Source organism: Juglans microcarpa x Juglans regia, chromosome 8S (assembly GCF_004785595.1).
Source record: "Juglans microcarpa x Juglans regia isolate MS1-56 chromosome 8S, Jm3101_v1.0, whole genome shotgun sequence".
NCBI lineage: Eukaryota > Viridiplantae > Streptophyta > Magnoliopsida > Fagales > Juglandaceae > Juglans > Juglans microcarpa x Juglans regia.
The window spans coordinates 17,427,114-17,445,488 of NC_054609.1; the positions used below are offsets into that span (position 1 = coordinate 17,427,114).

An 18,375-nucleotide genomic window follows, 5' to 3' on the forward strand; every position below is an offset into this window, starting at 1 on the left:
CTCCAATACATATGTATTCATCCATAAAATCTCTAGTAACTACATACGCCAGCATCATAAATATTGCGGTTATCTTTTGCATAGAAGATAGACCGAGTCTTCCGACATTATCTCTTCTCTGGACGAAGCAGAGCTCGTAAGCCTCTACCTCATTTAGAATACAGAGAAATAGGGGATGACTCATCTGAAATCTCATTTGAGATTAGATAGATATACTGGATTTTCTGCGAAATAGTCACGAAAAATGCGCTCGTGCCCTTGAATATGATCACGCCGAATAAACTTACGACTTTGGCGATTGCCACGATGTCTTGATGACTCTCCATCGACCTCGGCTTAAGAACAACATCCAACTCATTATCATATGACAATTATGTAAACAATTTGCAAAAAAAAGAACGAGTCATTTGATGAAGGAAGTTGGAGATGAGACTTGGATTTTTGAGAAAGTGAATGCAAGCAGAAGACATATTTATAGAGGAAAAAGTTATCGTTACATATAAGACAGAAAATGTTACCGTTAGAGAAAAGAAAAAAAAAGTTACTGTTGGAAAAATGACAAAGTGTGTTATTGTTGGAGGTAGGAATTCAAAATGTTACCATTGTACTATTTTGTAAAAAAATTTATCATCAATACGCGGATAAGTATTACCGTTAGAGAAACTGAAAAAAATATTACCGTCATATGAAAATAAAAAAAAGTGTTACTGTTAGAAAAATGCAAATCAAATATTACTCAAGTATATACGGACAAAATCATATTAAAAAATACCATCGTGTTGAAAAATGTATATATTAAAAAAATTATTATTTTTAATACTGATATTGGATTGAAAAATAATGCTATATCCGGGAAAAAAAATCGTATAATTATTTATAAAATGTGATATTTGAAAAGAAGAGAATAAGACAAAAGAGTTGATGGTTAAAAATGAAAATGGAAGTAAGAAAAAAAAGTAATAAAGAAAGAATAGAAGAATATTATTTTAATAGAATAGAGAAAAAATAGGATATGAGATGTAGAAAATTTTTGAAGATGAGTAAAATTTAAGATAAAATTATAAGGAATGTCCTTTTTAGCTAAAATTTAGGAAACTTGATGAGAATGCTCTTAACAAATTTGAAAATCGAAACATTCAGAGATATTAGCTTAGAGATATTAGCTTCAATGGAAGACCTAATATTGGGGAGCTTAAAAAGTTAAAAAAATGAGTGAATAAAGCGGTATTAATTTGCACAATCAAGGTCCAAGAGTATTAATCTGCATGTGGAATATAAGGCCGAAGAAGCTTAAAATCCTTCAAGTGTAGTGGGCGAGATCTATTCATCATCCTTATACACCATGCAACATACTTTTTTTATTTTTTAAAACTTTTTTAAAATGTTTTTTTGATTTTATTATTCTTGAACTTATTTTCTACTCACCATCTATATATCACATATTTGGTAAAAATAAATAAATAGAAATGTCGTGTGTGGAGATGATGAATACAATTTTTCTTAAATGAAGTCAAACTTCTGATTCCAAATTTTGTTAAGTTGAAAAAAGATTTAACACTTTTGAGACTATCAGAACCCTTTGTAGCGAAGAATTCGCAACTCATTAGGAGTATTTTCAACACAAAAGTGCTACACAATCACTTCAATGTTTGTTTTACCTTAAAACATTTTTCCAATACCATCTTTGCGAGGAATGTCTTCATCGAGATCCATTCGACGCCAATTACCCAACGATGTGGCCATCTGCTCAACTTTGTCAAACAAACCCAGGAGTCCACCTGTATGTATGAAGAGGATCTTTCTCCCTTCCCACTTCTTTGGATTCTCAGCCATGTCTTTCATCATCCCATAAGCAGCTTTCCCACTAAAAAGAATGCACAATCAAAAAAAGGGAAAATATGGTCTAAACCACCTATGCTTACTCACGATGGAAATATCAATGATAACAACAATAATCTTGTTTCATTCAGAACTGAAACAGTCGAGATATGTTTGTCAAATTGTGGCAGTAAATTTGCGTTTGTTGTCAAAATTTCCCATCTTATCTTTTGGGTCACACATGTAACCTTACACCAAAAGGTTCACTGCAAGACATGAACCTTATCTTTATCTAGATATGATCAATTGCAAAACATATTACTCATACCTATACACTGGATCAAGGACAACACCAGTGGCTGCAGCAACTTCCCTAACGAATTTAAGCTCCTCAGAGGTGTTAATTGCATAGCCCAGACCTTTGGCCTGAAGGAAGATAAGAATCCGATTACTTCTTTTATAATCAATTGAATGGCATCCTCAGCCTGATTAAGGAAGTAGATAAAATTCTCTCAATCATGTGTGTGCCTGCACATGTGGGTCCAATAAAAAACCATGGAAGACATGTTGTGATTTCCGAATCCAATGTGTGCGTGTAACTTGTCAATAGGAAAAAAGAAAAAGAATACACCATTTCAGTGTTAATTTCCATATTAACTAGAAAGAAGAGATTTGTACGAGGCTTAATATAAACTGCAGAGGTAAGAATGCAAGAACATACCTGAAAGTGTAGGCATATGTGTGTCCCACATACCCTCACTCAACCACCCACCCTCATTACATTTGTTAGAGGACATGATTGTAATTAATGTAACTTATGAGGGTATAATTGTCATTTGTATGTAGTATGTATTTGCTGTTGAACATCAATGAATAACAAGTAGTATTCTCTTTCTATGTTCGACTACAACATTAAACAAAAAAAAGCTTTAATTTCATTTTATTTATTTAAAGCTAGAAACACCAGGCAAACTAAAATGATTGCAGCCTTGTAACACCTGTCTCTGTCACCCCCCCCCCCCCCCCCCACCCCCCCGGTTCGGTTCTCTGAAACACGCATGCTATGTTGCTATGTTGAACCAGATAAAATTCATTTGCAGGCTGCCCTTTGAATAGATTGGATATATGAACTTCCAAATTAGAGCAGGCAAACTATAGCAAGCTCAGTCATGTTACTAGTAATACATTACCAAGGAAGATTTTCCATGATGCATACGCATTTTTTTAAAAGGTCCATCATGCATGCAATTTATGCATTCAACAAAGTGAACACGTAATGGAGCATGTAAATGATGGCTAGGCACTCACATTTTGAACGTTAACAATATTATGTGAGTCAACGTCTGCTCCAAGTCCATCAAGTAGGCCTTGAACAAAGTCGTAAAAGTAATCAGGGTCGTCACAAACGGAGAATGCATGAACCTACAAGTGAAAAATAGATATGAAATTAATTGATATGCCATGAACAGCAGATAAGAAACTACAAACATTATGAAGGACAAACCTTTGCGTCCAATGTACTCAGTGATGATCCCAGAGACAGACCAGCAATAGTACCCCCACTGCAACAATATATTAGTATAATCATCAACCTCATTTTTTCTGCATCATAATTTTGTATCATGCCCCTATCATCTTCCCTCAATAAACTGCAAGTAAGGTGATTTTATTTTGCACTAAAAAAAAGCCTTTCAGAAAAAGGAAATAATTGATACAAACCCAGGTTATACATAGAGCCTTCCCTATTCTCAATGTACAATGAGACCCAAACTATACTTTTGTGTTTCTTGATAATATTCCTAAAGTCAAATATCTAGCCTTCAAAAGCTTAAACAAATTATCTGGGCTAGTATCTTCCAATCCGGGAGGTTGGCCTCAACCTACTATGGGGAGCAGTCACAAGTGAGCTCATTTGGTGGTAGAGTGACATCTCTCCATATTTGGGGACGGTTACTAGTATAAGTATCGCATGAATTTCTTACTTGACTCCAATTGCTTAACCAAATTAATGGCTTCAAAAGGGATCATCAAAAGAGACTTTAGGCACGTCTGGAGGAAACTACACCCAGATCCCAATTTTAGCCCATGCAACACAGGCAATTTTCAAAAAAATCCTGCAACCTCACTCCTCTTTGTATTGAATCCATTCAACTCTTCCAAGCATAATATTGTCTAGTCCTTTTCCCATCCATAAATTTTCAATTAGCCTTCTTAATCATAAATCCCAAATTGAAAGCCTTTAGCCTACTTATTATGATCATAGGCAGCCCCTAATCTTGGAATTGAATCCTGTGCTATGTCGGTATTGCCCTAGGTAAAATGGAAGCTAAAAGAAAAAACTCACTGGTAGCAGCAAATACTGCCTCGTTTGTTTTCACAATACATCTCATCTAATCTAATCATTACAACTTTCCCAAATTCCATATATATATTCTAACAATATTTTATTCAATTTTCAACTTTTATCCCAACTCATCTCATCTCATTTGCGAAAACAAACAAGGCCTAATAGATGAAGTACCTGCCACATGCTACAACTATATCATCAAATTTTATATCACCAGTCCCAGTCTGAAGCTGCTGCTCAATCTCCCGAATCGCTTCAATATAGCCCCTGAACAGAATAATATCACATGTAAAAGTTAGTGGCAGACAGCAATTATAATAGCATTTAACCGAGAAATCTAGGGAAGTTCGGAAAGAATGATGAACTTGTTGAGAAAGAAGCTGATTAAAACTTTGAATTTGGAGGAAATTGTGCAAGCACATACCAAACAAAAAAGGAAGAAAGCAAGAGAGAGATGGATAAGAAAACTTGGCAATTAGCCCCAAATAATTTTTCAAATTTTCAGAGTGATTGATTAAAAGAAATACAAAGGTATGTAAACCAAGTTCAGAAAAGTGTTCAGCAGTAGAACACCCAAGGGTCAATCGAAGGTAACTAAACCGACCTTCATTCTGTGGTGCCTCAAAACTCTACCACAGAAAACAAAAAAGGGGAAAGAGCAAAAAAAAAAAAAAAAAAAAAAAGGAAAAGAAAGACAAAAAGAAAAGAAAAGGAGACGACAAACTAGATCACTAGATCCACAGAAAATGTGACTGAAAAGTCATCTGAACCAAGGGGATTGTGACAGCTAACAGCTCACAAAATCTAAATAACAAGGAAATCAACTATATTTTTCAGTTTATAACATTATTTCTCCCGAAGAGCAGAATGAAAATGGCAAAAATAGCATAGACATCAGCAACCCAAATCTCACCAAGTCCCTAGGGAGTTTGATCCACCTACGGGAATAACATATGGTCTTCTCCCTTCGTTTAGCAACTTCTCTTTCAAGATATTAGTAAGAGTCTGAGATCAAATCCATAACAAAGAACATTACTAACAAAATATTTTCAATGGAATACTATCAGGGAATGAATGTTGGTAAACAACATTAGCATAGCCTGTCACATGTAGCTCAGATGAGTCCATCATCAATCGATGAAAAATGCATTATCTCAGCTATAGATCGAGGTAATTCACTCCATTAGTTCAGACACAGAGCCACACCAATGGTGAATAGTAGGATGAATGGGTATAGAATAACAAAAGAAAACAACATAGATATTGCTAATATGCTTATCTAGCCACTAGAGCTTTATAATATATAAACAGCCCGGATTATTCAGTGTAAAAGGCCTGGACAAGTAAAGGAAAAATAACAAAAGTAGAACTGCAAAAAGGAAAATCAGTTGAAGTAGACTATTTAACTTCTCTACAGGGTAAGAGCAATGTTATGGATGTAATTAAATCAGTGACCGTTTTCTTAATTTGGTGTACTCATATACATACCTCCGGTGTACTTGGCCTATGCTTATCTTTATCAATACAATTGCTTCTTACTTATCAAAATAAATAAATCAGTGACCCTTAGCATGAAGAATCTGGACTCAGATAAATGACGTACAATACAAAAAATGTACCAAAATCAAAGAAAAAGGAATTTGCTCTTATTTTGAGTGTAGGTATAGGATCCCTATTTTTTCCTGCATCATCAGTATAGCGGGATGCATATCCATACCAAACTCAAGGAAATTAATTTACTTTTAGTCATACATTACACTAAAAGATGGGATATACCAGATGCATATCCATATACCCCTAAACTGACTTCATAATATGAAGTCAACCAGCATTTTTCGTGTTGTCCAAATATCCAATATGTCTGTATGTGGTAATTTCCCCAAGAGTCACAAAATTTTTTTCTCTCCTTCTTGTTGTTTCAAACAAAACACTCCATGTCGACTATATATATTGCTTAAGTTGTTTTTGAAATAAGTCAAACAAAAACATCACTTAAACGAGCACATTTCAGGTAGAATTCAACAGATGTTAAGAGCAGTAACGGCGGATTTAGAACGCATAAAAAAACTATCCTATGATACATGCAGTAATAATAATGTGATCACATCAAGTATGCAATTAAGAATTCAAATCTTAGAACAAGGACCAAAAGAGGAAGACAAACCACGCTTCCAATTTTTGCATATTCTTCTTTCGAAATAAGATTGACGTTAGCTCCAACTAAACGCTCGACCAGGAGATTGCCAGTCAGTCCAGGATCTTGGTCCACAAGGACCTGATAAAAAGACAATTAACAGAAAGGGTGTCACACATCTTATTCAAGAAGAGAAGCAAACCTCCCTCCCTCCTTCCTTCCCTCACACACACACAAATATATATATATATATATATATATATACACACACACGCAGATGCTACGTATATAATCATAAACCACACACACGCATATATATATATATATATATATATATATATATATATATATACACACACATACATACATGGTATATATTTCTAGAAAGTGTTTGGAAATTTTAAGGAAAAAAAAATGACCTTAGATGTTCTTAGTATAAGATAGCAGTCAAGATTCAGATACTTGGCAGCCACGGCAGTTGCACGGCAGTGGTTGCTTTGGATGCCTCCGATGGTTATAACACAGTCAGCACCCTGCGCCACGGCATCGGCCATCAAGAACTCCAATTTTCTGACTTTGTTCCCGCTCAGTTGCATGCCGGAAAGGTCATCACGCTATAGAATTGCAAATTTTCTTCCGTCAGTGAAAACCAGGAGAGTGAAGAAGAAATCGAAGCAATATGTTGAACTTCAAAACAATTCATCAAGATCGCGATGAACCTAGGGGTATATAAAGAGATTACCTTCAACCAGACCTCGGTGTTGTTGGGCAAATTGGGGAGGTTCCATTTGTGGATTGGAGTCGGAAGCTGAGAAGAATAAGAACAAACAAACTGCCATTAGTTCAAGCAAAATATAGCTAAAAGAAGAAAGAAAAACACTGTTCTCGGTTTAAATAGCTTGGCTCACATGACCGAGTGAGAAGACGTGAGAGGGGATGGGATTGAGATGGGAGGCCCAGTGAGGAGGGACGTAGGGTTTCCTGGTGAGGAAGTCGAAGCCCGATGGCTGCGTCAGCGGTGCGTCACCGACGACGGTTTTGGAGCTGGCGCCCATTATCGGAGAGTGAGAGAGGTTGGCGGGGCGTATGGGACAGAAGGATTTGTTGATGGGAGGAATGGTGAAGAGCGGATGACTGAGCGGGCGGACTGTCCAACGGTTGCACAACATTTGATTCACTCTCATTTCTTTTGAATTCTCTTGTATGGACAAAGGTTCGGTTTATATTCGTAATTTATCTCAATCCATCTCAACTCATTTCATTATTATTTATTATTATTCATCAACTTTAACTCATAAATCTCATTACTATTCATAATCTATATCACTACTATTTACAACTCATCTTTAAATCCAAACGATACCAAAGTCTTATATGATTCTGAATTCTACATTGAGAAAATCCAATATGTGACATGACAAATCCATCATCGTCATCAGCATCATAGAAATAATATCTATAATCTTAAAATATATAAATTTCGTATAATTCTTTTTAAAAAATTAGATAAATCAAAGATCTACATTAAAAAATAAAATTTTTGATGGTAGATTTTTTTTTTTTTTTCAAATGGAATAGAACTTACATACTTTAGGATTGTATCTAAAGTGTGCAAGTTCATGTACTTCACTTAAAGAAAAAAGTAGAGTACACATTAAAAAATTGGTTTTTCAAGAGTCTCAGATTTATGAGGGATTTGAATAGTGAATTGAGATGAGATGAATTGGGATGAAAGTTAAAAATTGAATAAAATATTGTTAGAATATTATTTTTTAATATTATTATTATAGGATTTGAAAATTTTGAATTGTTTATTATATTTTATGTAAAAATTTAAAAAAATTATAATTATTAGATGAGATGAGTCAAAAGAATTTTTGTATCAAACCTCCCTTAATTCGAGCAAAGTGGGAGGTAGATGCCTTTTCGATTAATTTTTTTTTTTTAAACCATTCAAACTTCGTTTCATCAAACTGTTATCGGCATTTAGCCATTACAAGAGACAAGATACATGGTATTATATGATCTAAGTCTATGAATCCAGTACATAGTGAAGCTGCTTGTTGAGCCAATTGATGTGCCACCTTATTTGCCTCCCTCCTGGTGTGTGTTTGATCTCCCACTTTGTATCAGCCAAGATGGATTTTGCATCCTTCACCAAGCAACTTAGGATACCATGTTGTTCTTTTTTATTCTTTATTGCATTCACAACTTGCCTCGAGTCCCCTTCAAAAACTACATTTTGCAATCTCATTGCTTTACACCAAAATGCTACTATAACTAATCCCCTAGCACAAGAATAGGTTGTAGACAAAATGTTACTGGTTGCATTAGTGTAGCCAAAACTACCCCCTCTTTGTCCCTTAAAACCACTCCAACACCTATCTTTTGCTTTGCATTCCTGGTAGCAACATCCCAATTCATTTTTAGTCAATCTGATGGTGGAGGTTGCCATTGTATGCTCTTGCTGGTTTTGTATCATGCTTATGTTTCTCGTCTATCTTTGGGCTAGATAAAACTCTTTATATGCTTATATAGATTTGTTAAACAAAACTGATGGAGATAAGAAGTTGTCTTCAAATATCCACTTGTTTCTTTTTATCCATATTGACCTTGATGTCTCTACAAACAAACTTATCTCTTCTAGACCAATTCTATTAAAAACTTGCATAAAAATATTCCCAAAATCCTCATCTGTTATCGAAGCTTTTTGCATTTTTCTATTTCCCAACAACCAAACATCTTGCGTAGAGGGGCTTGACCATGTATATGTCCTGGTGTTTCTTGTGAATTGTGGCAAATGCGACATAAAGGATTTGTGGTGATTTCCTTTTTGTATAAATTATGTTTGGTAGGTAGAGCATCCTTACATGCAAGCTATATGGATACTTTGACAACATTAGTGGTCTTCATGTTCCATATATTCTTCCACATTTCTCTTTTGTCACCTGTGTTTGAGGATTCCCCTTGTTTGCTTCCTTGTTTATGTTTTTGCAGGTGGTAGGCATTCCTTACTGAGAAGCAGCCATTTGATATGCCTTTCCAAACCATTCTATCTAAAGAACCAGTTTGTGATACAGGTATTTGTAAGATTTCCAGTACCTCACCTTTATTGAATATTTCTTTTAAAAGCTGGATGTTCCACCACCCTCATTGTTGATCAATTAAGTCAGCTACCACTGCTTCTTCTGATAGAATTTTCCTTAGTGATTGAACTGTGCATGATCCTTCCCTTTGGATCCATTTTTCTTGCCACACCTTGATATTCTTTCCATCCCCAACTCACCATATAGTTCCTTCCTTGACAATATTAATTGTTGAATATATACTCTCCCATGCAAAGGAAGATCTTGACCTTCTTTAGCCTGTAAAATAGAAGTGTGAGGATAGTAAATGGCTTTTAGAATTTTGGCTGCAAGTGATGTTTCATTTGTGAGCATCCTCCATACTTGTTTAGCCAAGAGGGCTAAGTTGAAGCTTACTAAGTCTCTAAAACCAAGCTCACCCTTTATCTTGATGAAACATAAATTGTCTCAATTTTTTCAATATATTTTAGCAGCATTATCTTGAAAACTCCACCAGAAATTAGACATCAAAGAGTTGAGCTCATTACATTGAAGCTTTGTTAATAGAAACACATTCATGCTATATGTTGGAATGACTTAAATGACAGCTTTGAGCAGGATTTCCTTTCCAGTTTGTGAGATGAATTTTGTTTTCCAATTTCCTATTCTTTTGCTAACTCTTTTGAGTATGCCTTAAAATTCTCTTACCTTAGACCTGCCTATTAGGGATGGCAATCACAAGTATTTCTCCAAGTTGGATGAATCTCTTAATCCAACAATCTGTTTATGTAATTCCTTACTGGTTGCTTGGTATTTGTGCTAAAAAACAAAACTATCTTCTCCCTGTTGAGTTTTTGTTCAGATGCCTGCTCATATTCATAGAAAATTTGGTTTAATCCCTTCCACTCCTACATATTTGCTTGACAAAATAACAAACTATCATCTGCAAAGAACACATGATTCATTCTTTCTTTTCCTCTTGCAAATGGAACCCTAAAATTGTGCCATTCATTTCTGTCTCATGAAGCTTTGTAGTTAAGGCTTCAACACATATTATAAATAGAAAAGCAGATAGAGGGCATCCTTGTCTTAATCCTCTTGAAGGTTTGAACTCTTCTTGAGGAACCTCATTAAGCAAAACTAAGAATGAAGAGGAGTTTATACACTTTTGAATCAAATCAGTCCACCTTGCATCAAACCCCATTTTTGACATGGTTTTTATTTTATTTTATTTTTTTTATAGAAAACTCCACTCTATCATATCATATGCCTTACTCATATCCAATTTTAATGTCATGTATCCTTTTTGTCCATGCATCTTTGTTCTCATTGTGTGAAGTGTTTCATATGCAGTTAAAATGTTATCAGAAATAAGTCTCCCTGGGACAAAGGCATACTGATTTTGTGAGATTAATGATGTAAGAATCTGCTTCAATCTATTAGCCAGTACTTTTGTGATGATTTTGTACAAAACATTACAAAGGCTTATAGGTATATACTCTGTAATGTTTTGTGGATTAGAGTGCTTTGGAATCATCACTAGGTATGTGAAGTTGATGGTTGCCATATCTTGTTTAGAGTTTAAAAAAGATAGAATTGCTTGACATACATCTTCTCCCACGATTGACTAATACTTTTGATAAAAGCAGGCCCCATACCCATATGGACCAAATGCTTTATGTGGACCCATTTGAAAGACTGTATTCTTGATCTCTTATTTGCTAAAAGGTAAAAGCAGCTCTTCATTTATGGACTAAATAACTTTTTTAGGAGTTGCATTGAGAAAAGCCTCTATATTGCAAGGCTGAGAGGTTGTAAACAAAACTCTATAGTAATTAGTGAAGGCCTTCCCTATTATTCTAGGATCTGAAAGATATATTCCATTCTCATCTGTAATATGCTTAATTGTATTCCTTTTCTTTTTCTAGCTTGCACATAAATGATAATATCTAGTGTTTCGATCCCCTTGCTGTTGCCATATAACTTTTGCCCTTTGCCTCCATGTCAAATGGTCCCTTTCAAGAATATTTCAATTTTCCGTTGCAATTGTTTTGCTTGGTGCACTGTATTTTTTGTTTTTTACTGCTACAGTTCCTGTAGTCTTTGAATTTTCTGTGTTAATCTCCATTTTGAATCATATTCCTTTTTGTAGCTCCACTTCTTCAATTCCCTCATGTAACCTTCCAATTTCTGCTTTATTGTTCCTAATCTATCTGTATCAGTCCCATCTTGCTGCCATGCCTTAGAAATTATTTCTTCACAATTAGAGAAAGTTGACCACCTATCCTCGTATCTGCTCACATAATTGTATCTCTTTATCATCTCATTCTGCATGTTTAAGGAGATTAAATCAAATATGGATGATGCCAACACTTGAACCTCGCCACCCCCAAATTATGCACACCATTCAGAAGTTGCTATAACTCTGTCTAATCTTTCTTTTGTGAAAGAGTGATCTGATCTGTTGTTAGCCCATGTATAGTTACCTTTTTTAACCCCAAATCATTGAGCTTACAATCTATTAGCACATTTTTGAACATTTTCATTTGCTTTTAATCACTTCTAACTCCACCATATTTCTCACTTTGATATAGGATTTCATTGAAATCTCCTATACAAAGCCACCTCTTGGGATTTTGTAGTTTCAAATGTCTCAAAAGACTTCAGCTTTTATGTCTCTTTTCTGTTTCAGGGTCACCAAATAAGCATGTTAACATCCATGATAAATCCTTGTGATCAATCCATGCATTGATGTGTCAGTGTGAGTAAGTGTGAATTCTGAGTCTGATCTCATCATCCCATAACACAGCCAACCTCCACTTTTATTTGCTCCTTCCACTAAAAATAAGCATTTAAAACCCAAACTATTTCTAATTGCTTCAATCTGATGCATTTGTATCTTAATCTTGATAAGGAACAAGATACTAGGCTTGTGGACCTTAACCAAATGACTAAGGTCTCTAATTGTCCGAAGGTTGCCAAGCCCTTGGCAGTTCCAACTTAGAAGCCTCATTTCTCCAAGACGGACTGATTAATAATCTCCGCCAATATATTCACTTCAGATGCCTTGACCTATTTTTTGCCTTCAGCATCTTGGTTATTCTCTAAATCGAAGAGAATATTTTCTTCCTCGGTCTTCCTTTTTTGAGTAGCATAAGGAATGGCAGACATCATATTTACAGTGACTTGTCCCATTGCCCTTCTCTTCCATTTATTAACACTTGCCTTTGATGCTTGCCGTGATACACTATCATTCAGTTGAGCTTGTGTTGGCTCTTGCCCGACTTCATTTGTTTTAGTTAAGAAAGTTGATGTTGAATCTGAAACAGTATTGGTTTGTATTTCCATAGTTAACAAAGGTAGGTCACTCATCCCATATATTCCTGTTTTACTGTCCTGCAAATATAAATTTGGTAGGTTCTTCCTCCTCAACTATCCTCCTGCTTTCTCAATATCTTCTGTATCTTTAATAATGATCTTTCCCAGATTTTGCTACCTTTCAGACCCATACTTGGGTATGTCTATCATCTATTTTCCTGAACTGCTCCCATAGTCGGAATTGGTTCCTAAAATTGTTGGACTTGGACCTGAGCTAGTGGCTCTCAGCCATGATCCATACTGAGTGGTACTTGTTTCTCTAGATGAATCTAAATGATTAGTCTTACCAGCATAGCCATTTGAGGCATGCATAATGACCCCATAATTAAAACAGAACCTAGGTAACCTTTCATATTTAAATTGCACAAACCTTCTTTGACCTATAGCAGTTTCATTACTTTTCATCTAGCCAATAGTTTCATCAAAATGACCCCATAATTAAAATAGAACCTAGGTAACCTTTCATATTTAAATTGCACAAACCTTCTTTGACCTAGCAGTTTCATTACTTTTCATCTAGCCAATGGTTTCATCAAGTCTACTTCAATTAGAACCCTTAGCCATTTCCCCAGCAATCTTCATTGTAATCAGCATCCACCTGTAGGACTGTACCAATAGTAGATCCAAGACTGGTGCCTACTTCCTTGTTCATGCATCCCAAATGTAGGTTGTGTAATTGAACCCACATATTAGTATGAGTAAAAAGTAATTCAGTAGTGGATTGAAACCCTTCAAATCTTTTAGAACAGATCAAGTTCATATCAAACATCCTGGCCCTCCCAAATCCTACTTAATTCAACTTCTGATTGAAATTCAAAGATACAAAGGTTCTTTCCCTCTCAATTATTTTAGTTCCAACATAGAATTTATAGACCTTGGACATGGTATTCTTAAAAGCCTCATTGCTGATTTTTTTTTTATCTGCTTTAACTTTGCCCAGTAGATAGAATTTACCTCTTTCCACGGTGTTTTTGATATCCTTCCTTGTGATTACCACTTCATCATTTTCTTCCTCTGTCAGTGATAGTTTATTCCGTACGTTTGCTAAAATTTCTCCCATCTTGCCCTCAATCTTACTAAATTTCTTCTTATATAAACTCTGGCTCAGAAATCTGATACTTGACATCTACCGCTTGTCTTTGGCAAACAAACCTTCCATCAAAGTGAAGGATACTCTTCCACCTCACTAAAGCCCTCTAGAGTTGAGAGGAAACTTGCCATTTTAATTAATTGATGCTTACTCTTGTTATTATATATTTTATATATATATATATATATCTATTTTATTATAATAAGTGTCTATCTAGCTGTAAACAATAATTTTTTTTTTTTTTAATTTTACCGTTAGTTTCCTTATTTTCCGTTAAGTCTCAGTTAAGCCCCCGTTTGTGGACATTTTCCTGCATAATTACGGAATACAAACGGACACAAACAACTCTCCAAAACCGAACTCCTTTCCTTCTTTGTCTCTTCATCTTCTCTTAAAATCGTATCTGCGATTTTTTTTTTTTCATGTCATTGAAGAGAGAACTCGGGAGGGAGGGACAAACGGACACAAACAACTCTCCAAAACCAAACTCCTTTCCTTCTTTGTCTCTTCATCTTCTCTTTTTCTCTTCGTCTTCGTGAATCGTATCTGCGATTTTTTTTTTTCATGTCATTGAAGAGAGAACTCGGGAGGGAGGGAGAGTCGACAATGAGAGAGAGAGGATTTGTGTTCTAAAAGTGAAGAATCAGAGGGACAAAAAGGAATTTGGTTTCAACACCATGGTTGAAACCAGACGCAGCTCCTCCTCTTCCAAATGTGCCCTCTCCTCCCCTCCTCCCACCACTGCCAAACGATCCAAGGTACCCTCTTTATCCTTTACGATTGTCTAGGTGCATATGGGTGTGTGAGATTTCTGGGTCCAGTGTATTTTTGAGTTTTGCTCTATGTATGCATCTTGTTGGGGGAAAAACTCATAGCAATTTGCACGAAGCAAGCAAAGCGACTAAGCAACGGAGGGGAAGCCATTGTCATCGCCAAAGACCAACAGCGAACCCAAAAAGCCGTTTACGATGCTCACCCCGATCAACGACGACCTTCACCACAACATTCTCTCCAGGCTAATGGCCTTTTCCTTCGCATCGGCGGCGTGCACTAGCAAATCCTGGAACCACCTCTGCAATTGCATCCTATTCTCTCGCCCCAGCTCACTTCTGCTCTCTCTCTCTCAACCCTCTCTCCGAGTAAAGTCATCATTCTTCATTTCTACCACTCTCTTTAAACCTTTTTCCTAAACCTTCCTTTGCCTCCTTATTGATAGGAAATTTAATATTCATGGATTTTGAAATTCATTTACTTGTAAACTAAAATTGTTTTATAAAAACAGAGTCTTTGAAATTATCTGCTTCAAATGGGCGATATTAGGAAAAAATAAGCTGAAAGTGATTGAATTGGAAATTTGGTTTGAGATTATTTACATGAAGCTACAAGTGATTCAACTAGGAATAAGTAAATTTTCTTTTGTGCCAGCTTAATTTGTGACTAATTTGATACTAGAAGATTTTGGAAATTGCTCTTTTGATTTTAATTTACCTGGCATTTTTTAATTTTATGTTGGAAATGACAGATTGCTGTAGAAGAGGTTCTTGAAAAGGTGCCCTCCGAACCCATTTGGCCGCATTTTGCTATTGCAAGCATTGGCAGTGGATTCAACTTGATTGATGCTTTTCGGCTTGTATGAATTCTCAGCTTCAACAATATCTTTATCACTTGTATTTTTCTTTCTCATTATTGTTTCTCAAACTCTGACTCTTTGGGTAAAATAATTTCAAAGCTTTAGCTTTTGCATGTGCTCTTGAGTGTGTTTGAAATCTGGATTTTTGTTTGAGTTGTCCATTTAGGTGGTTTTATTTTTTGTTCTGGGGTTGGTGGTGGATTTAGGTGGAGCTGTCGTGGATGCTGATAAATCAAAGGCGGCCAGCACTGCACTACGTTCGAAGAAGCGTCCTACAAAAAAGCTGCACTGACCAAATCGAGTTCCAAAGCCGCTTGTGGAAAGCTTCTTTCCCAATGCTCTCAGGTGGGCTTTTCTTCTTTTCCTGTGCTTTCTCCGAAATCTGGATTATTTTGATGCAATCGTTGCTTTGTTTGGTTTATTGGGAAAATCCATGGAGAGGAAAGAATTACTTTTTGATGGCATTTTGTTACTTGAATGTTTCCAAGTAACAAACAACCATAAAAAAGAGCAAGTTCAATTTATCATCTAGTCCATTGCTGTTCGACACTAAATATATATTCATTTTCGTTTCAGATTCACCAGGATATGACAGCTCCAGTGTCTAATTATTTCATCCATACTGGTCATAATTCATATCTGACTGGTAACCAACTCAATAGTGACTGCAGTGTTCTTCCAATTATGAAGGCACTGAAGAGAGGTGTAAGAGTAGTAGAGATTGATCTTTGGCCGAATAATGATGCAAAAGATGGTGTTCATGTTTATCATGGATGGTATGAAAATCACATCTAACTCTGAATATATTAGATTGTGGGAGTTGATTATCTCTCTTGCAGTTCAAGAGTTTCCTTAAAGTCACTGTAATTCTCCCACAGTTGCTCTGTCATTGGTGTGTTTGAAAATTTAACGTTCTTTTTGTATCTTTGGATGTCCATTATCATTGGAGATTCAATTTGACATGGTTTTTTCCAATTTCAATTTTCATGGCTTGCTCTTTCAGCAGTCTAAGCCAATTAAAGTCCAGGCAGTCTTTTAAAGCCTCTGTGGTGGTTGAAGATTATAATCCCTCAGCGGGGAAGCCTTGAAAGTAGAGGTAGGGACTTTTCTTACGATTAAAGGATTCAGAAATGGGTAACTTGTCAACGTTCAAATGGAAGGTGATTGCCTTAAATCTTTTAAAGCCTTAATGGTGGTTGAAGGTTATAATCCCCGGCATTTCAACTTGGGGGAAGCCTTGAAAGTAGATGTAGGGATACTTTTTCTTGTGATCAAAGATTCAAAAAGGGGTAACTTGTCAACGTTCAAATGAAGGTGACTGCCTTATTTTCATTGAAAGGGGATCAAGTGGACTCAGGAGCCCATGTGCATTAATGGGAATCTTCTATGTTTTTTGGAAATGGGCTGTGGTTACCTTAATGTGCAGAAGAGAATCAATTAGTAAACTTTAGTTATTGGAAATTTAAGGGAACTGCATTTATTATTCCTTTTCATGGATCTTTGTTTTTCTGTTCTACCTTAAAAGAGATCTGAATGTTTAAAAGAGATCCCTTCACCAGAAGAATTGAAGTATCGGTTTATTATCTCAACCAAACCTCCAAAGGAGTTTCTTCAAGCTAAGAGTAGCAAGGAAAAGATGGAGAAGTCACTCAAGGGAAAGGATTCTGATGAACAAGATGATGATATGGTGTGCTGAGATAGAAAATTCACCACATAGGAACTTCATTCCTGCCTATTAGGTTTTTAGTTATATAAATCTTGCTCAATTCAATTGCAGATTGATAGTGATTCAAGTCAACACAATCAGGATGATGAGGATCATGATGACTCTGATCATGAGTCACGTCCACCAGGTCCATGTTCATACAAGTGTCTAATTGTTATTAACGCTGGAAAACCAAAGGGTGGTCTAAAGGAGGCGTTATAAGTTGAACTGAACAAAGTTAGTCGCCTTAGTTTGAGTGAACGAGCACTTGAAAAGGCTGTTTCATCTCATGGAACGGATGTTGTTAGGTACTAAACAAATTTCTAGGATAAGCTGTCAAAACAATTCTCTCATACTTTCTTTTTGTTGTTTCTACCAAGTTTTTATAAATTGATGCTAGCAATTCCCCTGCATATTTAGATTTACCCAGAGAAATTTCTGAGAGTGTACCCCAAGGGTACTCGGTTTAACTCCTCCAATACAACCCATTAATTGGTTGGACGCATGGGGCTCAAATGGTAGCATTTAATATGCAGGTTTGGTTCATTGTTCATCTTTCTCTAATTGCACACATCACATTACTTGTTTACTTTTCTTTCAATGTCTCGAGGTGTTCAATTTTTGTTTCATTCCTCACTTCTTTGTTTCATTCCTCACTTCTTTACTCTGATCTCTGCTTTTTATGACTCTGATCTTCTCATGGAAATTAGGTATTTGTTTGATTATTGATTCATTACTTGAAAGTATAATTGCAAAATCCTTGCAATACCCATATGCACCTCTATCTTTTGTTGGTATTCAAGAAATAATCAAGAATTCTGATATCGCTAAGTTGATAAAAAGTTTGTAACCAATGGAGGTAAAATCCTATTCTTACTAACAAATTAAAATATTTATACTATCGCTTCATTTAAAAATGTGTTTCTAATATAATGTATAAAACAAAATTTTGGATAAAGGCAAAAATAATGGTGATTGACTTGTGCCTTTTACATGTCATGTATTAGCTGTAAAAAAGAAACTGGGTATGATTATAATGATAGCTTCCTTTGTTACCATTGCAAAAACCAAAGCATTTCTCAATCACATTATATATCTTTCAATTTTTATTTTATTTTTATAATTTATGTAATAGATTTAATGTGTAGTATTTATTGACTCAAACTTAAAATTATATTTCAATCTAATTTATAGTTCTCGAGCATATA

The 18,375-nt window shown here is 35.5% G+C and overlaps 1 protein-coding gene and 1 pseudogene across 1 annotated transcript; one reads left to right on the forward strand and one right to left on the reverse strand.

The window, feature by feature from the left end:
- Nucleotides 1-1,567: 1,567 nt before the first annotated feature.
- LOC121244724 (bifunctional D-cysteine desulfhydrase/1-aminocyclopropane-1-carboxylate deaminase, mitochondrial) lies at nt 1,568-7,504 on the reverse strand. The gene is made up of 10 exons (XM_041142916.1): nt 7,208-7,504; nt 7,042-7,107; nt 6,719-6,913; nt 6,330-6,440; nt 5,079-5,170; nt 4,340-4,432; nt 3,323-3,380; nt 3,127-3,240; nt 2,147-2,244; nt 1,568-1,864 (listed from the first exon to the last, which is right to left on the reverse strand). Exons 1-10 carry the CDS (start codon nt 7,481-7,483, stop codon nt 1,660-1,662), a joined length of 1,308 nt encoding a protein of 435 aa, XP_040998850.1. The 5' UTR covers nt 7,484-7,504; the 3' UTR covers nt 1,568-1,659.
- A 7,005-nt stretch (nt 7,505-14,509) lies between these two features.
- On the forward strand, nt 14,510-17,853 carry LOC121244285 (annotated as a pseudogene).
- The last annotated feature ends 522 nt before the right edge of the window (nt 17,854-18,375 follow it).

Coding starts and splice junctions, on each gene's coding strand:
- LOC121244724 (XM_041142916.1), bottom strand. CDS start 7,483: ATGAGAGTGAATCAAATGTTGTGCAACCGTTGGACAGTCCGCCCGCTC. Junction 4,433..5,078: donor TCAAACTCCCTAGGGACTTG/GTGAGATTTGGG, acceptor TATTCTGTTCAG/GGGCTATATTGAAGCGATTC. Junction 2,245..3,126: donor ATATTGTTAACGTTCAAAAT/GTGAGTGCCTAG, acceptor ATCTTCCTTCAG/GCCAAAGGTCTGGGCTATGC.